The 21,909-nt window shown below is 44.1% G+C and overlaps 3 protein-coding genes across 7 annotated transcripts in view; 2 read left to right on the top strand and 1 right to left on the bottom strand.

Moving 5' to 3' along the window:
* Positions 1-221: 221 nt before the first annotated feature.
* On the top strand, positions 222-8,930 carry hcfc2 (host cell factor C2). The gene is made up of 18 exons (XM_015018117.1): positions 222-653; positions 1,549-1,833; positions 2,458-2,606; positions 2,685-2,845; positions 3,643-3,845; positions 3,923-4,007; positions 4,090-4,193; positions 5,024-5,260; positions 5,331-5,522; positions 6,336-6,400; positions 6,515-6,590; positions 6,682-6,729; positions 6,803-6,858; positions 7,373-7,474; positions 7,545-7,742; positions 8,249-8,543; positions 8,624-8,696; positions 8,894-8,930. Exons 2-18 carry the CDS (start codon positions 1,668-1,670, stop codon positions 8,901-8,903), a joined length of 2,220 nt encoding a protein of 739 aa, XP_014873603.1. The 5' UTR covers positions 222-653; positions 1,549-1,667; the 3' UTR covers positions 8,904-8,930.
* Positions 8,931-11,317: 2,387 nt separating this feature from the next.
* Positions 11,318-19,121, top strand: cep83 (centrosomal protein 83). 3 transcript variants are annotated; one of them, XM_015018115.1, is made up of 15 exons: positions 11,318-11,443; positions 12,240-12,438; positions 13,147-13,297; positions 13,398-13,490; positions 13,583-13,714; positions 14,301-14,552; positions 14,640-14,771; positions 14,855-14,969; positions 15,867-16,011; positions 16,099-16,248; positions 16,785-16,860; positions 16,945-17,102; positions 17,176-17,305; positions 17,379-17,726; positions 18,392-19,121. In XM_015018115.1, the coding sequence occupies exons 2-15, from the start codon at positions 12,245-12,247 to the stop codon at positions 18,545-18,547; spliced, it is 2,232 nt and encodes a 743-aa protein (XP_014873601.1). In that variant the 5' UTR covers positions 11,318-11,443; positions 12,240-12,244; the 3' UTR covers positions 18,548-19,121. The 3 variants fall into 3 exon arrangements, with proteins under 3 accessions (XP_014873601.1, XP_014873600.1, XP_014873602.1); XM_015018114.1 differs by lacking the exon at positions 11,318-11,443 and adding an exon at positions 11,866-12,147; XM_015018116.1 differs by lacking the exon at positions 11,318-11,443 and having other exon boundaries at positions 11,874-12,438; positions 17,379-17,485; positions 17,564-17,726.
* The window catches only part of plxnc1 (plexin C1), a 33,747-nt gene continuing 30,859 nt past the window's right edge, over positions 19,022-21,909 (bottom strand). For all 3 annotated transcript variants that reach the window (XM_015018112.1, XM_015018111.1, XM_015018113.1), the window contains 7 exons: positions 21,622-21,656; positions 21,441-21,536; positions 21,174-21,337; positions 20,940-21,087; positions 20,652-20,792; positions 20,150-20,224; positions 19,022-19,474 (listed from right to left, as the gene is read on the bottom strand). In XM_015018112.1, coding sequence (XP_014873598.1) covers positions 19,370-19,474; positions 20,150-20,224; positions 20,652-20,792; positions 20,940-21,087; positions 21,174-21,337; positions 21,441-21,536; positions 21,622-21,656 — 764 coding nt within the window. In that variant the 3' untranslated portion in view covers positions 19,022-19,369. The remainder of the gene's footprint in view (positions 19,475-20,149; positions 20,225-20,651; positions 20,793-20,939; positions 21,088-21,173; positions 21,338-21,440; positions 21,537-21,621; positions 21,657-21,909) is intronic.

Below are 21,909 nucleotides of genomic sequence, written 5' to 3'. Positions count from 1 at the left end.
ACACACACGCGCGCGCGCAAAAATCTCTATTTCCTATAAACACGCCCCTTAAAACCACTCTCTCTCTTGCACACACACCTACACATGCATGCGCACGGACGCTCGCGCAAATCACACAACTAGCCGTTGTACACACTGACAGTGTAATCCTACTATTGCACACACACGCACACACACACACACACAGAGAGAGAGAGAGAGCTCAGAGCCAAGTGACAACTGACGTCACCCTCTTCCTGCTCACCAGGAGGGGTTCCTGTTTCTAAACACATACACGCGCGCGCGCGTGCGCGCGCGACCTAGGTCAGCCGACCTACCGGAAATGTGAAAAACATAGCCCAGCATTTGAGTTCCTTTTATTAAAATGTACCGTTTTACTGGTCAGATAACATTCAAAACTCGATTTAGTGTAAAAGTCATTCTAACTCTGGAAGTGCTTAACATTTTGTCCACTTCAATCAATTTCCTTAGGATTGTTTTGTTTTGTTTTGGGGGGTTTTTTCCAGCGCAGCTCCACAGCATGGTGCTGCCACCACCAGGGGACTGAACACATGTACATGAATGTCACACTTTTCAGATTTTGTCTTTTGAAATACACAAATCATGTAGAGAATATACATGACGCAACCCAGAAGCAGTTTCTCAACAAGTCGGTGTGTTTATGCGGTGGCTTGAATGTTCCACATGTTTTCCAATAAACCACAGACTTAAATATGATTTACAAAACCCACAGGTTTTGCACATTCATTTTTTGAAACCATATCACAAAGCTTAGTCAGCATCCATCAATGGCAAATTTCGTGTCTGGGCAAAACATTCTTATTTGCATTTAGGTCTGAACTTTGATTGGACCATTCTAGTGAATAAATATCCTTTGATCTAAACCATTTTTTAATTTTGGAGAAGCCGAGGCTTCAGTTTCATGTCTGCTTCCCACACAACAAGGCTTATTTTGGCTTTCTTTCTTGACTAGGAAGAGTCTAACTAATATGAGGAGATTATTCAGAGTTGATGCGTAGACTAAATGTGATGGAAGAGATTACTGAATGGCACAGTGGTTAGGAAAATGAAATCCTTTCAAATAATATATACTAAAATGTGCTTATGAATAGGATTTTATCACTTACTTTTCTTTTACTTAATCAGTCTGCTAATATCTGTTTTATTTTGTCACCTCTAAATTTCTTACAGGTGTAAAGTATACATTTGTGTATTTATGGAGGATTGCATTGAAGTACAAATGAAAAGCATTTGCTGGATTTGAGCAATAGGCATTTTTACATCGCACTGTTACATTCAATTCTGAACAAATGTAAACTTTTAAAGAATTTTGAAACAATTACAGCAAATATTAAGGTGCTCACTGAGAATAAACACAGAGGAAGTGATTAGTGCGGTGTATTAGGTGACAGTTCATATTTTTAACAATAATAATTATTGGTTAGTTTGCTAAATAACTTAGGTCGTTGGTATTGATGAATCTCCTTTGTTCTCTTCTTCCTTCCTTCCTTACTTCCTTTTTTTTTTGATACAACCAATACTTAACAGAGTGAGAGGTCTTTAGTTTTTCCCTCTCTCCGGTTGAGTTTCCTGTTTCCTCTTTGGCCCCGCCTCCATCTTTGAAACGTCAACAGCGCCAAACTTTCGGGGTCCTTCGTGAGGGGAAAATGAGCGGCAGTGTTGCGGGGCCGCAGTGGAGAAAGGTTCACTCCGTTACTGGAGTCGTTCCCCGGTCCAGGCATGGACACCGGGCGGCCGCAATCCGCGAGCTCATCATTGTATTTGGTGGCGGGAATGAAGGGATAGCGGAGGACCTCCATGTCTACAACACGGGTGAGCTAACGTTAGCTGCTAATGTTTTTAGCTTGTAGCGGAGGAAAGTGGCCCAGCTCTTGACACGAAGTTTGTTTACTTCATAAAACTACCATATTCTGCCACTTGTCATTGTTTTATTTTGTTTAAAGCCAGTTTGTTAAAGTGGGTTCAGTAATATTACTTTAAGTGGCTGAACTCAGTTGTCTCCCTCTGTGTTTTAGCGTCTATCGCATACATTAGTAATGGACGTTAATATTATATTTTGCATCCCTGAGGGATATTTGAATAGTAATTTTTAGGGTGAAATAAGGAATCAAAGCACCTTTAATTTGAACCATTTAAGGTGAGACTTTAAATCCTAAGAAATGCATGGTGATGGCAGCATCATGCTGGACACTCCAAGGTTAGTTTTTGAACTAAGAAAGCAGATGATCCTATCCTGTTCAAAATATCTGGACTATGCTTAAACGCTGGCTTTAAAAGAGCTCCACATCTTCTCATAAAAGTTAATTCTGCCACTTTATTGCCAGAAAATCACTGATGATGGCAAAAAGCATCAAGTCAAGTGGGAACTCTAAGTCAAAGCTGTGGAACCATGTTTTTAAAGCAGCAGCTGGTTTGATACCTGTGTTGTTGTTTTAGTCTCCAAACAGTGGTTCCTCCCTGCTGTGAGGGGGGACATCCCACCTGGGTGCGCCGCTCATGGCTTTGTCTGCGAAGGCACCCGGATCCTGGTGTTTGGTGGCATGGTTGAGTATGGAAAGTACACCAACAGCCTCTATGAGCTCCAGGTAAGTCAGGTGTGTAGTTGAGCGCTGCTGTTGCTAGGTAACAGAACCTTCCAGAGCTGCTTGCGTTGTCCTCCTCAGGCCAGCCGGTGGCTCTGGAAGAAGCTGAAACCCAGAGCGCCCAGGAACGGATCCCTGCCCTGCCCTCGGATTGGACACAGCTTCACCCTGGCGGGGGGGAAGTGTTACCTATTCGGGGGCCTGGCCAATGACAGCGAGGACCCCAACGGGAATGTACCAAGGTAACAAAACATCTTCCTGGGCTGCTTGGTTGTCTCTTATCTTGAACTTGAGTTTTCAGGCATCAGATTTAAGATGCTAACCATATGTTTTGGCATCCCTGCTGCTAATCTTATGAAGTTGAAGCAAACAGAGGGAAGAACCTCTGCTCTGTCTAGTCCTGGTCCCGGTGTTCAGTGTTGACCTGGCTGTATTTTTTGATTAGTGGTCAGATTAAATTGCCTGGTCAATAATTAACCAAAAAAACTAAAAAAGACAGATTAAGCAAAAATTTCAATCCAGAATCCCTTTTCCTGCTAAATTATTGAACAGACGTTGCTTGTGGATGTCGCTTGTGCGTCAGATTTACCGGTGTGCCAGAAACAAACGTATACAAGGTTCCAGCCGTAAACTTTGTGCATAAAAAACTAAAAAAGTAATTTAATTGCATAAAAAATTAATGCGTTAAAGTCCTGGCCTTAATTTTAGATCATTGTCCGACTGAAAAATGTAATGATGACCCAATCAAAACCAGAGACCAGCAGGTTTTGATTTAAACATGGCCTATGTGTCTGTGAGGAGGATCTGTGATCATCTGGAAGAACACGGATCCTCCGCCGTAAACATTTATCCATCCTTAGAGTGTCTGCTGTTGAGCTCCATCTCCGTCTTACCTGACAGAGCTCCAGTTAGTTTAGCAGACTCTGTTTTTCTACTAGTGGTGGTGGGACAGAAAAGGTTGCCGTGGCGATAGCTTTCATGTCACTTTCTTAGTGTTGGTGGTTTCTGGTGTGATGGATTGAGCTGTGGTTGTTTTCAGGTACCTGGGGGACTTCTATGAGCTAGAGCTGCAACCGCTGACGGGAGCGAGAGGCTGGAACGTTCCCGACACCAAGGGCGGCGGTCCGTCGGCGCGAGAGTCCCACACCTGTGTGGCGTACGCCGGCCTCGGCTCGCCCAAGCTCTACGTGTTTGGGGGCATGCAGGGTTGCAGACTGAACGACCTCTGGCAGCTTGACCTCAGTAGGACTTCCAGTTGTTCATGAAACCGTTAGCGGCTCATGTCCACGAAACTGATGTATTCTTCTTCTTCGCCTCAGGCTCCATGGTTTGGTCCACGCCTGAAACCAGTGGCTGCACCCCTCTTCCCAGAAGCCTTCACTCTGCTAACGTCGTTGGAAACAGGTGCTGCAGGCTGGGCCGTGAAACACAGTAAAAACCGAGTGGTTCCACCTGTAAACACTCCCTTTTATTGATCTGTGTGCAGGATGTTTGTTTTTGGAGGCTGGACTCTTGCGCCGGAGTCGGACAAACGGGTCACCACGGCAACAGAGTGGATTTGTTCCAACTCGTTGGATTCTCTGAACCTGGGTGAGTCATCCGTTCTCTAGATCTTTTTCAAACTGTGGACCACTAGGGTCTCCCTAATGGTCCGAATGGTACTGCACAGAACGAACCATTATTAGCTGTGACGAGAGTTCAAAGTGCGGCGCATACAGTTAGCTTACCAAATGATTGTGTTTAAAAATAATAATGGATAAATGGCATAAGACTGGGTGACTCTAAATAAAAGCTGAAGAATTCAGGAGGATTTCATGCCAGCAAGAATATTTTTTAGTTTTTGGGCAGAACTTTTTATTGTTTATAGATCAACATTATGATACATAGCATGCCACCGGCACGCAGGTCTAGGTCTGCCCGACCTGAGGCTCCTCTGAACGCGATACGACGGTGAGGAGGCGGTGAGCAGCGCTGCGCCCAGCGCTGACTAACTGCATTTGTAGCACCTAAAATAAAATAATTATTGATGTCAGACTGAAAGAAAACATTGTGTAATGTCTATTTTTCTTTTATTATTTTCCTCTGAATTACAAAAAATGCACATGGTTTCCATGTGATTGACATCATTAGAATCCACATTTTCACAATCTGTAAATAACTCGAATAGACTTGTTCATGTTTTTTTTTATTACAGCAAGTCACAAAACAACAAAACAGAACATTTACAAAACTAATATTTTCATTTCAGGTTGTACATATTAAGATGATCTTGTTGCGATTAGTCAGGTGGTGCATCAGTGTTTGTTAAATGAGTTAAATTGTCCTCAGCCTGAAAAAGTTTGAGAAACACTGATCTAGAGGTAAAGCATCCCAGCCGGAGGTTGGCACGGTAACCATTGCCGGTGTTTTTCCGTTCTAAGACTCGATGTACTGGGAGTGTGTCGGCCCGGAGCAGCAGGACGACTTTCAGGCCCAGCTGCAGAACCAGAACCAGGGCCCGCAGGCGGACGACCCATCCGTATACTGGCCCCGAGCCAGAGCCGGCCACTGCTCGGCCGCCGTCGGCTCCAGGCTGTACATCTGGAGTGGCCGCGACGGCTACCGCAAGAGCTGGAACTACCAGGTGTGCTGCAAGGACCTCTGGTATCTGGAGACAGGTGAGGACGGAGAGGAGACGCAGCTCAGCCTTTGGTAAGGAAGAATGACATCCCTGTCGTCTGCTGCCAGATCGTCCGACTGCACCAGAGGGAGTGATGCTCATCAAGTCCACGGTCAGCGTGCTTCACGTGGCGTGGCGCCCCCTAGCTGCAGCAGACTTCTACATCCTGCAGATCCAGCCAGTGGTCCGCTGTCCAACCACCAAACCAGTTCAGCCGACTGGGACAGAAGGACAAACTGGGACACGTCAATGTCCTGCAGGTGAGACGATGCAAAGACTCAACAGGTCATCAGTGGCCAGAGAGAATATTCAAATCAAAATGAAGTTTTAATCCTGGTGTTACTGTCAATAGACTGTGTGCGATGCCGCATGTTTTGGCATCAATCTATTACCAAGTAGATACATTTTAAATACAAATATATTTAAGGTTGATACATCATGCTACTTTTATCTTTTGGTGTTTTTATTATTTTGTTCAAACCTAGGACAGAATGTAAATAAAGTTTACAGGTGTCTACAAAATTAAACCAAGACAATAGAAAAACAACAGTTTTGTGTTTGTTGTTTTCTAAATAAATGCAAAAACTTATAATTTGAGAGCAAAATGTGTTTTAAGGTAGAGTTGGGAAACTATAACACAAAAATAAAATATAATTTCAAGAAGGAATCTGAAACTAAAGTGTTGATTTTTTTCAAGCTAGTGTGGATCCGATATTGATACCGACTTGGTATTGATATTACTGATATTTGGATCGATCTGTCCTCCTCCGATACCTCGCCCAGTTGTTCTATACTTACTCTAGTTTCTTTGTTCCACAGAAAGTACTCCCAACCCAGAGTTTTTGTTTTTTTGTCTTCCCATGTGTTATTCTGGATGTTTGTTCCCGTTAAAGCGACTGGTTTCTCTCCACTGTCGCCCGGTGCTTGCTTAGCTGCTCCAGTGTTTTCTGGCTGTGTTTTCCAAGCAGGAACCTTAAAATGGACTGAACTGAACCCGTTTGTCATTGGTGCCTTGTGATGTCATTTTATTATCAGAGCTGATTACTTTTTTGTATAATCTATTATTTTTTTAGGTCCTCAGTCCCTTCAGAATCCAAACGAGGACCCGTCCGGTCCAAAACAGAACGCATCGGCCCAGGTAGGTGTGACTCATCAGCATAAAGCCATACTGAACGCTAACACCATCATCCTGATCTTCACTCACACTTGAGGTGTGAATATGTTGGAATTGAATGTTTCCTAATAATTCCAGGACTCATCAGCTTCATCAGGTGAAACCAAAGCGGAGGAGCAGAGTGCTGGGAGAGAGTCTGAGTCCAAACACTGCGGTTGGTTTCTCTTCACTGTCCAACAGGAATCGAGTCAATTAGGATCACCTGCCTTCCCTCTGCTTCAGCTTTACGTCTTTTTATGTTTTAGGAGGAGCAGCGATGGAGGACAGCAGCTCAGCTCAGCAGCAGCAGTCAGGTAGGAAGGAGGCTCACAGAGAAACCAGATCCTACAAATATCCAAACTAAACATCTTCTCTTTCTGCTTCCAGACAAACAAACTGCTCCAGGTGACCAGACGAGGGATCTGTACGCCATCACAGATCAGGTCAGGTCACATGCTACATACTGTGAGCCAATTTCAGTTTTCTGGCCAATCGATGATCTTTAAAAAGATTTCCGATTTCAGTTGATTTTTATTTATTTACTAAATTGTCAAAATTTTCCAAAATTAAGTAAATCAGGGCCAAGTTATCTGTCCAGCCCTAGATTTTATGTTCACGAAATGTATCATAGTCTCAAACAAAATGAGCGGAACAGTCAAAGCAAAATAAAAGTGTGCTCATTAACAGAGCTCCCTGTGGGCTTCTAGAGGTTCCTGATCTTTATTCATCACTGATAAACATGGCTTCAAAAAAGAAAACGGAACATGTACAGGAAAGAGAAGTGACCCAAGGACCGAACCCTGCGGTACTCCTCTAGTGAGCCAGAATCCCGTTTATCAACCCAAACAAGCAATCTGACCTAGTTTTCACTTTGGTTTCGGCAAAAGCCTAAATGGTGTGAAGACTTTTATCGAGGCGCTGCGGCTTGTTCATCTGGATGTGTTGTGCTGCCTTCAGGCTAAGGAGAACCAAGATGGCTGCTTATGGTTCGATGTTGGCGTGTTTAAGACGCTCTACTGCGAGGTCAGCCACTACTTCCTGCCAGCTGAAGACCAACAGGTGGGACTCCTGAACAGTAGCGAGCTAACAGAGTGTTAGCGTGGCGTTGACCGACCTGTGTTTCTGTCAGGCCGTCCCCCAAAGGAAGCTGCCCAGCCCTCAGGACTACCAGGGCCGGGAGAAGCAGCCGCTGACCCCGGGTCAGATGTACCGCTTCAGGGTGGCTGGAATCAACTGCTTCTCTCAGGGAGACTTCAGCCCAGCCAGCGAGTTCAAGACCTGCCAGCCCGGCTTCCCCGGAGCACCCGCCGCCGTCAAGATCTCCAAGGTAACGCAACAGCATCTCTTCTCAGTAGCTACGTTTCCCTTGACCATATATTTGCACAATTTGACATTTCAAAAATAAATTTGCTCAATGGAAACATGGCAATTTTGAAAAAGCTCTCATTTTTGACAGAAGTTTAAGTGCTTCTGTGAGATGCTTTTTTTTTTTTTTGGGTGGGGGTTGTTATATTAAAATTGCTTTGTTTAGCAAAACTGCAATGGGAACACTTATTCTTTTGCATCACACGCGTCACATGGTCAACAACCGGATGTTGCTACTGCTCCAAACCATGAAGAAAACGACAGGAAGTAGTTTTTTTAATGACTTATCATGTGAAGAAACTTATAAGTGTGTGATTTTAATTGCGTTTCTTATTTATTTAATGACATTAGCAGAATATTGACAAAGTTTTGTGCACATTTGAAATGGAAATGCAGCTAGTGGGAGGTAAGAGCTAGCTGGAGGGTTCTGATAGTCATGAAGGTTCTGGTCCGGTGTGGTGTGTTCAGGCCAGCGATGCGGTCCAGATCACCTGGGAGGCCCCGACGTCTCCGTCAGGTCGGATTCTGGAGTACTCTATGTACCTGGCGGTGAGAAAGAGCCGGTCTGGCTCAGAACGGCCAGGGCAGATGGCCTTCATCCGGATCTACCGCGGCACCAAGACCAGCTGCTCGGTCAGCTCCTCCCACCTGGAGAACGCCCACATTGACAGCTCGGCGTCCTGCCGGCCCGCTGTCGTCTTCCGCATTGCGGCCAAGAACGAGCAGGGCTACGGACCGGCCACACAGATCCGCTGGATCCAAGGTGGAACTGCTTCCTGCTGCACATCTCTGACTTCCTGTTCCATCTCCACCTGAACATCTCTGATCTCTGGGTTTTAACAGATCCTATCAAACTGCGGGGCTCTGCTGCCAAACCAGACGGCAGTGCTGAGGCTGACCCAGACGCAGCTGACAGGTAAACACTCTGGAAGAGACTGTAGTTAGATTATCAGGATCAGAAAATTAAATCTAGTTTGGAACAAATGTGTTTTCAGATTGTTCCTTATCCAAGTTTACCTATCTACCTTTTTTCCTTCCTTCCTATGGTCTTTTTCTTTTCCTTTCCTTCCTTCCTTTAAACTCATGGAATCATGTTGTTTGCTCTTCTTGCAGCTCCAGCTGAGGCGTTTCTGGAGCAGCTACAGGAAAAGAAATTCCCTCAGGAAGTCGAACTGAACATTTCTAAAACATTTTTCCTAATTTATTTTTCTCTGATGAAACTGTAAATAGATTCACAGGCCGATTTAACCTCCAACTGTTTCATTTAGCAACAGTTTTATGAAATAATCTCTAATATGAAGACATTGTCAGGTGAGATGCATTCAGTAATTGTTTTTATAGACATGGATGATGATTTAATCATCATTAATAATAAATAATTATATATAGATATGACTGAAACACCAGGAGGAAACACTAAGCTAATGAAATCTGTGCTCAGCAGAGGTTGGGTTCTGATTCACTTTGGTGTTTTTTCTCCTTTTAAACTGGACGGTACTTCACACGTCTACATGATTCTGTTTTAGTTTTGGATATCTAATGAAAGAAAATGTTGCTTTCCATTTTGTTACAAAATCAACAAAACTATATCTCCAGCAAATCTTAAAAGTGCTTGTATTTTAAGGCAGAGCCAGTCCAAGATGGTAGGAGGCCTCGGGAGAACTTCAGTTTGGACCCCCACTCTAGTTCACATTATTTATTGAATTAGGTTATTTTTCTGCCTTATTCATTTGATGTGGCAGTTATGTTCACTCTAAGACTTGGTTATGTTGGGAAACATAAGCTCATTTCTGTAATTTGCTTGATTAAGGTAGTAGCAGGACTATCAAACAATACTACTACTGTATTTTTACTTTTGTTTTGAGTTCCCTTAAGAGCTATATTTTTATTTTGTAAGTCAAATTCACAATAAAAATGATTAATAATTAGAAGCTTAAGTGGGAAATTGTACTATCTTGGAGACCCCTGCTGGCCTGGAGGACTCCTAACAGCAGTGCACACAGTTAGGCTGGCTCTGCCTCCATCTATCGCCCTAGGCAAGGGGTAGGCAACTCCAGGCCTCCCGGGCCGGTTTTCTGCAACTTTTAGATGTGTCTCTACTTCAACACACCCGAGTCAAATAATGAGGTTGTTAGCAGGATGCTGGAGAACTTGACTGCACTCATGAGGTGATTCAGCTGTTGGATTCAAGTATATTGGACCAGGGAGACATCTAAAAGTTGCAGGACACCGGGCCTCGAGGACCAGGATTGCCCACTCCTGCCCTAGGCTGTGCCAGTGTTATGTGCATAAAGGGTGTGTGTGCTGGGTGTATTGGATAAAGGGGAAGCTCTTGTCGTTGGTGACTGTTTACTTTAAAGAGAATCTCAGACAAACAGGAACTGATGCGAATGGCACGGGATCTCCGCTTCCTGTCAGGACGCCTGAAATACAAGCTCTTCTACAGTCTGAGGTCAACAACTGTTTTACTCACCTTCAGGGGAAAAACAAAGTTCTGATTATAATGCAATCTATATATGAATTGTATAGTAGTTTAATACAAAATAGTTTTATTTTTTCCCCAGCAACTTTTATTACAAAATATCCAAAATTATGACTTTGTCTTCTTATTTCGGAGTCCTCCATTTGGTTACCAGTCTCTAGCTTGTTTGGAGTTCCTTTCTTCCATTTGTTTTTTATCTGCAAATGTTTTTTATGCTTTAAAAGAAAATATTCCTGGGAATGTCGATTCTTCAATTTGACTCCAGCGGCCAAACTGGAATCAGCGTTTTAATATCTGTGTTCCCCAGAACTACATGTACTTTAGTCACTTCTGGACAAGCTACAGAGAAAATTAAATGTATTCTTATTCAAGATAAATAAAGTTGATAATATCCCACAACATGAAGGTACATTCATTTGTTTCCTGATTATTAGAGACTGTTTTGGGACGATGCTGTTAGTCGTGTTATTCTGTCCTTGTGGCGACAAGCAAATGTATTCACACCCTTATTTGTCTTACGCTCTCTCAAACTGTTTGCAGAAGCAGCCATGTTTTACACTGTAGACCAGAAGCAAAGATGGAAGAATTCCATATGTTCACATAGGAAAAACGGCTTTGCTGTTTTTTGCTCACGTTTTAAAAGGTAGGCTGGACTGAGGCTTAAATAAACCAAGCAACTGCTTTAGGTCATCCTGGCCAGGAGAGGGCCTCCAAGAGCGCTTATAGTCTCACATAAGACTTTTGGCAAATGCATATTTTTGTGTAGGTGATGCACAATTTGTATTTTATCACCTGTAGCATTCTTTTTGTATACGTCAAATTTCTCTCAGTTTTCATACAAGAGGAGACTTGAAGTCACAGTTCCGACTCTCAAAGTTTGAGTTTGCCAAGCAGCCACAAGTTCAGGTTTTATTATTCAGTTTAATTCAATTTAATGTGTCCTTAATAATTCCAAGGTAAATTTTGACAATGGGATTTCTTATTTTCTCAGTTTCTCCTGAAGATATCATAGATGGTTAGTTGTGTCCAGGAAGAATCTCCTGTCGAATTAAGGGCCTGTACACAGGAACAGAAAAAGAAACGGACAACAGTTTCCCATGATTCCGTAGTTTGTAGTTTAGAGCAGCTTGTCAGCTAGGCTACCTAGCGAGCTACAAAATAGTGGTGGCTCTGTAAAAGAGGTAAGTTATCTTGTTCTGTTGACAGTTTAAACGGATCAAAGAATAAGTAGCATTTACAATATAGTTTTTGCAATTGTTTGGATTTGAGAGTTAGAAGAATATTACAGTCATTTTTGTAAATCACGTTAGCATAGTTAGCTTATCTTCAAAGCTAGCCTACTCTTCAGGCAACACTTCGATTCGCTGCCTCAACATGTTTTAGTTATGAACGGTGTGTTTGATATAACATTCAGAATTAATTTATTTTTCAGACTTGTTAAAAGAAATGAGAAAAGATGCTGAGTGTCCGATAATGCGCACAGCGTAGACGCTAGTTAGCATGTCATGCTTCGGGGCGCGACATTCAAACATGTTAACCTCCAGTGTTGTCATTACCCTCAATGTGTTTTTTTCCCGTTACAATTATTAGGGAAGGAAAACTCGCCGAGAAAGACACTTATTGTGAGCCTTGTTGCTTTCTAATTCTGATATTCCGCATTAATCCAGTGGCTGTGACCAGGTTCAGAAGAGAGTTGGTATAATTGTAATCACAGACTCTTGTATCCATAATAGCAGCAGCTGCCGGGGAAACGAGCTAACTAATCACTTGAGACTGATTCAGAGCTGAGAGCTGATTGGAACAAGAGGCTTTAGGGACTCGAAGCCACCATGGTTACTGACAACAAGACGTGAAGCTGAAGCCAGTTTATTCACCACTGAACTGCGTAAAGATTCACTCCTCCCTCTCACACAGACGCGGTGAGTTCTGCTGCTCCATTCCCAGGTAGTTTACTGTCGGGTTTTGCACCTGCCGCAGGTGAGATGGCCTCGCTTGGGCAGCCGGCCTCTATGGTCGCCAACCTCGTACCGGGGATGGGGAAGTCTGCAGCCGTGCTGGGTCTGTCCGCCGGGCTGGGGGGAGCAGAGCTGGAGCTGCAGAAGATGCTCATCGACGAGAGGATCAAGAGCGAAAACCACCGGACCAACTACCAGACCCTGAAGGCTGAGCACACCAGGTACAGAGGAGGGAACTGCTTACTGCTTTGTAAAAAAAAAAAAAAAATCTCGTCCCAGAACTTCTCCACTTGCAGTTTTAGCTTCAAATTTTGTAAAGATAATCTCATATTAAGCATCTTTTGCTATCCAATTATCAATTGGTTAATTAAAAAATATTACCAGTCTAATGATGCTGAGCTTTGTTTTAACTACAAACGATCAAGCATTCACTAAAGGAATATGTTGTTGCATTTTATGTAATATAATATTTCTATTAAAAAAGAAATGTAATTATTCATTTGTTTTTCTTTTCTGAATTTCTAATATTGCATCAAACAGGCTTCAGTAGGTAAATGAAGATCTGCAGAATGACCATTTGGAATTATTGACAGAATAATTGATTACTAAAGTAATTGACAGTTGCAGCTGCAGATCAACGATCTGAGCGGAAACGCTCAGAGTTTTTGTGCATCAGTCAGGTAGAAACTTTACAGTCGACTCTCATCCTCTGCCCCCATTCTCTCTATTCCATTCCTGTAAAAAAAAAAAAAACTAAATAAAATCATTTTTAAGAAATAGGATCAAGTTTAGAATGAAGCAGATGTGTTTGGATCTAATAATTACAACTGAAGCTGCGTCTCCTCAGTCAGCAGAACCAACCGGGGGTGGGGATGTTCTGATCTCCAGCAGATCGGCTGTCGCATTTCTGCGTCTGTTTCCGTGTCCAGCCTGCAGACGCAGTTCACCCACGCTCAGGGGGAAGTGAGGCGCCTGCTGAGCGAAAAACAGAGCGAGCAGGAGAGGCTGCAGCTGCTGCTGGCTGAGCTGCGGGGAGAGCTGCTGGACAAGACCAGGGAGCTGGAGGAGCTGCGCCTGCAGGTACAAGAAGAAGAAGATTATGATGCGTTTTTTTTTTTCTTTACATACAGAGGAGATTTAGAAACAAACTGATATGGTTTTGTTGTTTTCCTGTGAGCAGGTGATGACCCCTCAGCGGCTGGAGCTCCTCAGAGCTCAGGTGCAGCAGGAGATGGAGGCTCCGGTGAGGGAGAGGTTCAACAAGCTGGAGGAGGTGAAGCAGACGGCAGCCAATCATCTGCAGCCTTTTCTCCTGCTGTCGGTCTGACGGCGCCTCTCCCTCTGCTCTGTGTGATCGCTCCACAGGAGGCGGAGAAGTACCGGTCTGAGTACAACAAGCTGCGCTACGACTTCACCGTCGTCAAGTCCCAGCTGGAGCACCAGAGGGAGGAGCACAGCCGCATCCTGGAGGAGAGGAGGGTCCTCCACGGGGCCGAGGTGGGAGTTCACCCCCCAGCTGCAGCTTCTCTGTTATAGTTCACTTTGATTTCATTCTGACTCTTCGTCTAATTCAGTTACCTTGAATTAGTTTTTAGAGTGTTTGCTAGTTTTTATTAGCTAAATATTGTTTAGTCTCAATTGAGTTTTTATTACTTATAGCAGTAGTTGGAGTTTTGTCATTCTTTGGTCAATTTTTAGGTGCAGTTATTGTGGTTATGTTTTCATTGATTGGGTAATAAATGCTCAACATAAAATACCATTTTCAAAAAAATCTATTCCATTATTGTTGAACAACCAGTAGACTGGAGTTTTCTCCAACCTAACCTGGTGGAGAGCTGTGATTTACCAACAGATGATGTGAGCTGATTATGTGGGGGGAAAAAAGTCAATTTCACATCAGTTTGAAATTCTAGTTAGTTATAGTTTTCCCCATTAATTACAGTTTTTATTTATTTCAGTTAGCAAAAAACGTTTTCTCAGTTTCAGTTTTTGTTCTTTTGTTAGTTAACTATAACAACCTCGGCTCGGTCGGAGTGGATGGTGGTACCGATGACCTGCTGACCGTCTGGTTTCCTGCTGTCAGGTTGCCCGCCTGGAGAAGGAGCGGGAGGAGCTGGTGGCGCAGTATCAGGATTCAGAGGCCCTGTGTGACGGGAAGCGGGTGGAGGCTCTGCTCAGGGAGAAGGCCCAGCTCCACCAGAGGCTCAAAGGCCTGGAGGCGGAGGTGGCCGAGCTCAGAGCCCAGAGGGACACGTCGGGTCAGCAGGCTGAGAGCGTGCAGCGCATCCAGATCAGACAGCTGACGGAGCTGCAGTCTGTGGTCAAGTCACAAGAGGTGGAGCTGCTTTCATCGCCCTGCCGTGGGAGGGTACTCTGATGTAACTTGGATCTGATGTAACTTCACGAACGATGTTTCTGACAGGCGGAGCGTCAGTCGCTGCGGCAACAGCTGGACAGGATGGAGAGCGAGCTCCAGCAGAGCCACGAGCAGAACGCCCAGCTGACTGGGAGGCTGCACCGCACTGAGAGGGAGGCCAGTGCTCTGACCGCTCAGGTACGCTGCTCAGCATCCGGTCTGAGTCTTGATTCCTCAGGGAGTCGCTGCTGCGTTAACGCTTCACCTCTGACTGCTGGCAGATCGACAGCCTGAAGCATTCACACAAGCTGGAGCTGGCCAGCGTCAGGCTGGAGTGTGTTCGCTCCAAAGGAGACATGGAGAGGGAGAGGGACACACTGCAGGGACAGATGGACGGTACGGAGACACACACACACACACACACACACACACACACACAGGGCCTTGATTGATTGATAAACTGGCGCGGTTGACTTGATATGTGACGCTTTATGTATTACCCATCAAACATTTCACTTTTCATTTTAAGTTATAAATAAATTAATTATGACCAATCGAACTTTAAAACTGATTTACAATTAAATTCTGGTACTTTTATTGTATATGTTTTATTTTTTGTGTTTAAAAATGTCATTGACTTTGGAGTTTTAAGGATAAAATTGGAAAGTCTTACCTGAAAGGCCAGATCTCCTGTCATATTAAAAAGCTCACAAGTGGCTGTTATGTTTAAAATGATTGTTTTATCTCCAATAAGGTTTTGTTGGTTCATAACATTTTTATTAGTAGACTGGAGACTCACCAAATCCAGCGTCCTGTCAAAATAAGAGTTCCTGGATGGTAAGTGTCTGAACAGAAATGTTCAGGTTTTACAGCAGACTTAGTCTCGACTTTGACTGGACCGTTTAATACCTCAACATGCTCCGATTCACAGCAGGGGGTTGGTGTCTGCATGTTCTAGATGTTTCCTCTATTCAACAAACCTGAATCAAATGAGTTGGTCATTAATGTTTAGTTGTTCTGCCTGGAGGAGAATCTCTGTCTGTCTGACAGCTCAGCTCTGACTGGCTTCTGCTTCATGTGATGTTAGTCTGTCGGTTTTCTGCTTCCTTCTAGCATAAGAAAAATACTTTCCCAAGAAACATTAAATCAATGTTTTTCTTTCCTAAAGTCTTGCCTGGCTAAAGTCAGTTCATTCATAAAAGCTACTGAACACATCACAAATAAGCTGTGTTCATCTTTTCCAAGACGGGAAGCATAATGTGTGTATCTGGTTTGTGTGTGTGTGTATGTCAGGTCTGCAGGCAGACGTTGAGGTGCTGAAAGCGGCGCTGGAGCGAAACAAGGAGGTTTTGTTGGAAAAAGAGAGAGAGATGGTGAGGAAGGTGCAGTCGGCCCGAGAGGAGGAGTTCCACAAGATGGCCACCTTACATGAGGAGAGGTGAGAATCAGTTCATGAACCTGTTCCAGAGTGAGTGAGTATGAACGAGTGAGTCCTGTTAAATCGTTCTCCATGTGTTTGTTCTAGGCTGGAGTTGGAGAACCGCCTGGCAGTGTTGGAACAGCAGAGGGCGCTGCAGGACTCGTCAGATCAGGCACTGAAGGAGGAGTGGGAGGAACGACTGCGCAGCGCTCAGCAGGGAGAGGAGTCGCTCCGCAGAGAGCTGCAGAACCTCAGGTCAGCCGGGCCGGGCTGGTACTATGCACCACAACCGGGGCCCTTTCTAGCTTTTTGGAGAAAGCTAGAAAGATTCATAACCCTGTAGATGATCCACCAAAATGCCACATTCTGTTTTCCAAGCATAACAGGCTGCAGTTAAAAAACCTAATTATTAAATATGTTAATACGTCAAGGCCAACTTATTATTTCCCCCATAAATTGAAGACTTTTTAAGGATGCACAAACAACCTGACGTAATCTTTACATCTTTATTTTTTAATAATAATAAGCATATAAAAAATGTGACAAGTATGAGATGACTACAGATAAAGACGTGATATTTTAATCCTGCACAAACGACCCCAAGCATTGGCCTACTGCAAGTAGCAGTCTGGTTAGTTAAAGTTCCTGTTCCTGTTTCTGTGGTTTGAGACATCAGTGTTTCATGTTGGTCAGTAAAGTCTGGGGATGATGTGAGGTTCCTCTCTGCCAGCGCAGCACAATAACCACCTAATCTCAATTTATTCTAGAAAGTCCTGTTTTGTGTTTCTTAGAAACAAAGTGCAGCAGCAGAGTTCACAGCTAGAGGAGCTAGAGAGACAGAAAGCAGAGATTAGTGACCTGCAGCAGGTGAGTCTGCATCTCTTTCTTCTTTTCTTTGTGTTTTGTTTTAATGGATTTGATTTCTATCCTGAATATTGTTTGAAACAACAGCAGAACCAAGAGCTCAGCGTCCAGCTGGGGGCGCTGTCGCGCTCTGAAGGCGAGCTGACGGACGCCAACCAGAGACTGAGGGAGACTCTGGACAGAGTGAGGGAGGAGGTGCGGGCGACCCGGGCTCAGGCGGAGCGGAGCCAGCATGAGGCGGAGAGGTGCGGCCGCTCGCTCTCTGCCGCTTTCTGTGTGTCTCCACATCTTCACGTTTCTGTGTGGCTCCACCTGCAGGATGGTGGAGGATCGGCGGGTCGAGTGGTTGGAGGAGAAACACCGGCTGCAGGAGCGAGAAGAGGAGCTGCAGCAGAAATACTCTCAGGCTAAGGAGAAGCTGCAGAGAGCAGCAGTGGCTCAGAAGAAGGTTAGTTTTTAAATCTGAACATGTTGAGAGTTTTTGACACTAAGGCTGAAAGCTGCAGCTGTTTGTCATTTAGAGGAAACATCAGACGGAGAACAGAGAGAAGAAGCTGCACAACAAGATCCAGCTGCTGGAGGCTAAAATCGAACAGCTGGAGCTGGAAGCTGCTGCTGCCATAAAGAGGTGGATGTCACTCCATCATGTCTGCAGCTCCTCTGTCACACATCACTTATTAATAATATTAATATTCTATTCTTCCAGACGGTCAGTGTTCTCAGAGGAGCAGGCTCAGCTGAAGCGGAGGCTGAAGGAGCTGCAGCGACGACACGACGAGTTCCGCTCCCTCCTGCTGAGCGGGCAGGGCCCCGCCCTCATGACCTCCCGGCTCTCCCTCGGGGTCGAAGGGCGACTGGCTGCTGACCTGGTGAGCTTCAGACCCTGAGGCATCACTCAGGAGGAGGAAGGAAGCGCAGCGCAGGCTGAGTGTCAGGAAATGAAAGAAATGTGACGCTGAAAAAAAGCAGCTGATGCTTCTTTTGTCTGGAACTGGAATGAGATTATTTAAAAGATGATCACAGGGGGAAAGTCAGTTTTCATGCTGTTTATATAGAAGATACTAATAGGAATTTTAGAAAAACATTTCTACTTAAATGATAGCTTCTTTTTTTTTTTTTTGATCAACTCATTACTCACTAGTTCAACTGAAGCCAAAGTTCTGGAACCTGCGTGGAAATTCCTACTTTATGGTGAAATGAAGGCATCACCACAGACTGACTAGGATTTAATGTCATCCCTGTTTAATCTGGAATAATCTAGTGCAGATTTTTCTAAGAATCGTAGCTCATGTAGAAAGAAGAAATAGAAATGTACAGAATGTATATTTAAATGTTCATATCGTCATAGAAACTAACCAGTAGATTGTAGGTAATTGCCCTGATGTAGGCAGAGAACCTAAAGTTCTGACAAAACTGAAAGTATTCGACTCCCTGATCTATAGAAAGTGTTCTGTGTTGAAGCTTTCTATACATTCAGCTGTGTGTGAAACACACTGCAGAGGAGATGATGGGGGTGATTGTGTGTGTCCTGCAGGAGGGAGAGTTCTCTCTGCTGCAGAGGAGACTGGAGAGTCTGGAGAACGCTCAGCAGCAGCAGCTGGAGGAACTGGGATCACTGGTGCAAAAGGAGCACGATGAACCTCCCAAACATGACCCCCTGACCTCTGACCCTGTCACTTTGGACTTGTAAACATTTTGTAATCAGACGGTGCTTTTCAAGTCAAGTGCATGAAAATGGTTTGCACAGATGTATTTTTCTAAAAGCGAACCAGTTTGTTGTTTTTCTTCTGCGCCTTGAACAAAACTGACTCAGGGTCCAACGTGTTTAAACCAGGGGTCAGAGACTCACTGCTGCTGAACTGAACCTGCTTAAAAACGTTTTCTAATTTAGCTTATTTTATGGCTAAAAAAAACTATTTTATATTATAAAAAAAACTAAAGTTTTGCAGTAAAGAAATGTTCCTTGTGGGAACAATTTATATTTCTGCAAAATATAAAAATGCAATGTACTTTTACAATATTAAAAAAAAAAAACCTCTCTCGTGCCATTAAGTTCCGTTGTGGTGTAGAACGTACCAGCAGCTTGCAGACCCCTGGTCTAAACCACAGAGGAAATGATTTGTATGCAGCTGTGACAAAAGTTCTACATGCTGCAACTTACACATGAAATGTACAGATTATTTTTACTTGAACAATTACTCAGGGCTCTTTGTGACACTTCCTCTGTCTTAATGTGATATTAAATGTTACTGTTCATCAGGTGACTTCTGTTTTAGCTCCTGAAACTTCCCAGGGTTCAGTCTCCATCGTCTCTGAGGCATTAGAGCAGAAGATCCAGTCTCTGTTGGTCACAGACTTTCCCTGAATGTAAGCAGCTGATCTCTGAAACAGAGTTTCAGCTCCATGTTTGCTGCAGGAGGTGACAAATGTTGCCACTTCAGCGTTTGTCATCTTAGGTTTGGAAGCCGTTCCTCCCTTCCTGTCGTGGTTCACTTCAGTTCAGCATCAGCGCTCAGTTCCAGGAGCAGCTCTTCAGTTCGTCAAACAAATCTTTGACATGCTGCAGTTGCTCCAACAGCTCAGCGGGGGCGCCGTTACTGGACAGCTTCTCTTTAATCTGTGGAAAAGTCCAGATAGATGTAATGTGAACTCATTTTCCTAAGATCCACCAACAATAAACAATAGGTTTGTCGTCACTCGTGTTTGTGCAGCTTCTGTTATGCTGGGCAGTTTGAATCTTCTGTTGGAAACATCTGGAAAGCTGATAAGAAAGAAGTCCTGCTCTGCAGAACAGAACCGGAAGCAACACGCTGACATGAAGCAAAAGAAGAGCTTCTCATTTCCTTTGCTCAGCGTTTCATGTGATGTTCAGTTTCACAACTCGAGTCGCTGCTGCAGCTTTCTACACCTCTGACAGACGTGTGGAAACAGCAGAAGACCCCACAGTTTCAACACGTCCAGAATGTGACTCCATGTTTCTGAGAGGTGGATTAACCAGAAGAGTAAATCTAACCCATCAGGGTTTCCTGGCCTGCATTAGGCCGTTTGTGCAGCTGAAAGTCTCCCAATTTGGATTTGTTGTCTCCAGCAAAAATCAGATGGGAAGATATGTGGTCATTAAGAAAGCAAAAAGCTCCATTAGGTTTGTGATTCTGCCCTCAGCTTCCAGTCTGTCAGCAGTGCATAATGGTTCTAATCTGCAGCGCAACTAATCAAAATGTGGATTTTTAACTGACAGTAAAAGCATCCATGAAGCTGGAGCAGTGGAGTCGAGGTGGATGTGAGGACTGACCTCTGTGAAGTATCGCTGTGTGAATTTGAAGAGTTCTCTGAGGGCTGCAGCTTCATTGAACTCGCCTTCGTGTTTCTGAAAAAACCGAGAAAAAAAGGGAAGTCAGTCATCATGGCTGCCATGAAATCGATAACCTTTAAACATCAGCCACCTCGTCTCTGTGTTCACTGCCTGAACCACTGGAGGAAATCTCATTTCCTCCTATTGTACAGTAAATTTGCCACTGACTCTTCATACTGTACCTCTGAGTTAATTTATTTCATTAGACTACTGTGATAGTTTCTGGTTTCACAGCTTGAGGTCAGTTTTCTTATACGACCATGATGGCCGCCATCTTGATTTTTTTTCTGTGTCTACTTTTTTTTTTCCCTTCTACAAAAAGTAAGACATTGGGAACATCTACAGCAAGTTAGGTTCTTGTATCCCTCTATGAAAGAGTTTACTGAAATATTTAATGGTAAACATAAATTTCTCATTGGATTTGTGTGAAACTGGACTTTACCTTGGACTCTCCGTTCAGGAAGTCTTTAAATTCAGCGTCGCTCACTGCTGGCTGCTCCCTGATCTGCTTATAGTAAGCCTTCACTTCCTGCTTGAACTTGGGGATGTCTTTGGCATAGAGCAGCTTGTTGGTTGGCGCGTGCTGTAAAACATTAAGGTTCATTAGAAGTCATTTTTTGCGGTCGCACATTCCTTGGAGTCCTGCCATCTGTCGCGACAAACAAAAAGAGAAGGAAACGGCCCTTCCTGTGATTGTACAATAGGAGACAAATGTGCAAAACATCTTCACCTTCCCTAGCTGGATCTCGCTCAGAGAAAAGGAGTCCATGAAGGCCTGAGCGATGACCGACAGGCAGCCGTCCAGGTGAGGCGTCTTCTCCATGTCGAACACGAACTGCGGGTTTTTCAGGATGTTGATCCAGAAGCGCAGCGGCAAGCTGGTGTGGACAGAACAGCTTCTGTTTTAATTGGTTTCCTCAGAGTTCGCTACTGTCCAATCAGACGCTGGGAAGCTCATCCGTACCTGTTGGTCTTCCAGATGTGTCGGACGTCTGGGTCGGTGATCTTCATGTTCTCTGCCTGAGCGTCCAGGAAGTCAAAGAAGTACTTGATGGCGAGGGGAGCTTTGTTCTGGGTCATCCCCCAGATGGACCTGAAGAGATTCTCCACGTATGAATGAACGGCCACCTTAAAGAGACAGGACAACACAGGTTAATTCATGTTTCATACTGAAATGATCCAAACGTCTGTTGTTTCAGCTGGTATCGGTTCTGTCTCTGTTTCCTCTTGCCTTGGTGGACAGCAGCTTGGTCAGGTACACTTCCTTCAGCTTCAGCTTCTTCCTCTCTGGGTTCTTCCCGTGGTCCTCCTCCACATCGGGGTCGATCTGCACCACGACACCAAAACATCACATCAGATCCACGCAGTAACTACACTGGTCCATTAGACAGAAAATGCAAACTGCCTCCTACCAAATGGAAGTATTTTCCAGTGAAGTTTTCGTCGTCTAGGTGAGAAAAACAGAAAATCAAATTACAGAATTATTTTTTCTTGGTGCCAAACATCAGAAATCAGAACGTTTTGCACAGATCCTGATTATACTGATCTGACATAATATTTCATCCAACAGATGATGATGCTGCAGTTGATGGATGTTGTCAGAAACATGTTCATTAAAATAAATGATGTTATTCTACTAGTTAATAAATGATAAACAGAGTGCAGCCTTGTCTCATAGTGAGATTAATAGGAATTATTTT

This window comes from Poecilia latipinna, unplaced genomic scaffold (genome assembly GCF_001443285.1).
Source record: "Poecilia latipinna isolate Pla-1442-1.1 unplaced genomic scaffold, P_latipinna-1.0 Scaffold2233, whole genome shotgun sequence".
NCBI classification, from domain to species: Eukaryota; Metazoa; Chordata; class Actinopteri; order Cyprinodontiformes; family Poeciliidae; genus Poecilia; species Poecilia latipinna.
The sequence above is the reverse complement of the archived record's forward strand: the minus strand, read 5'-3'. Positions and strand labels throughout refer to the sequence as shown.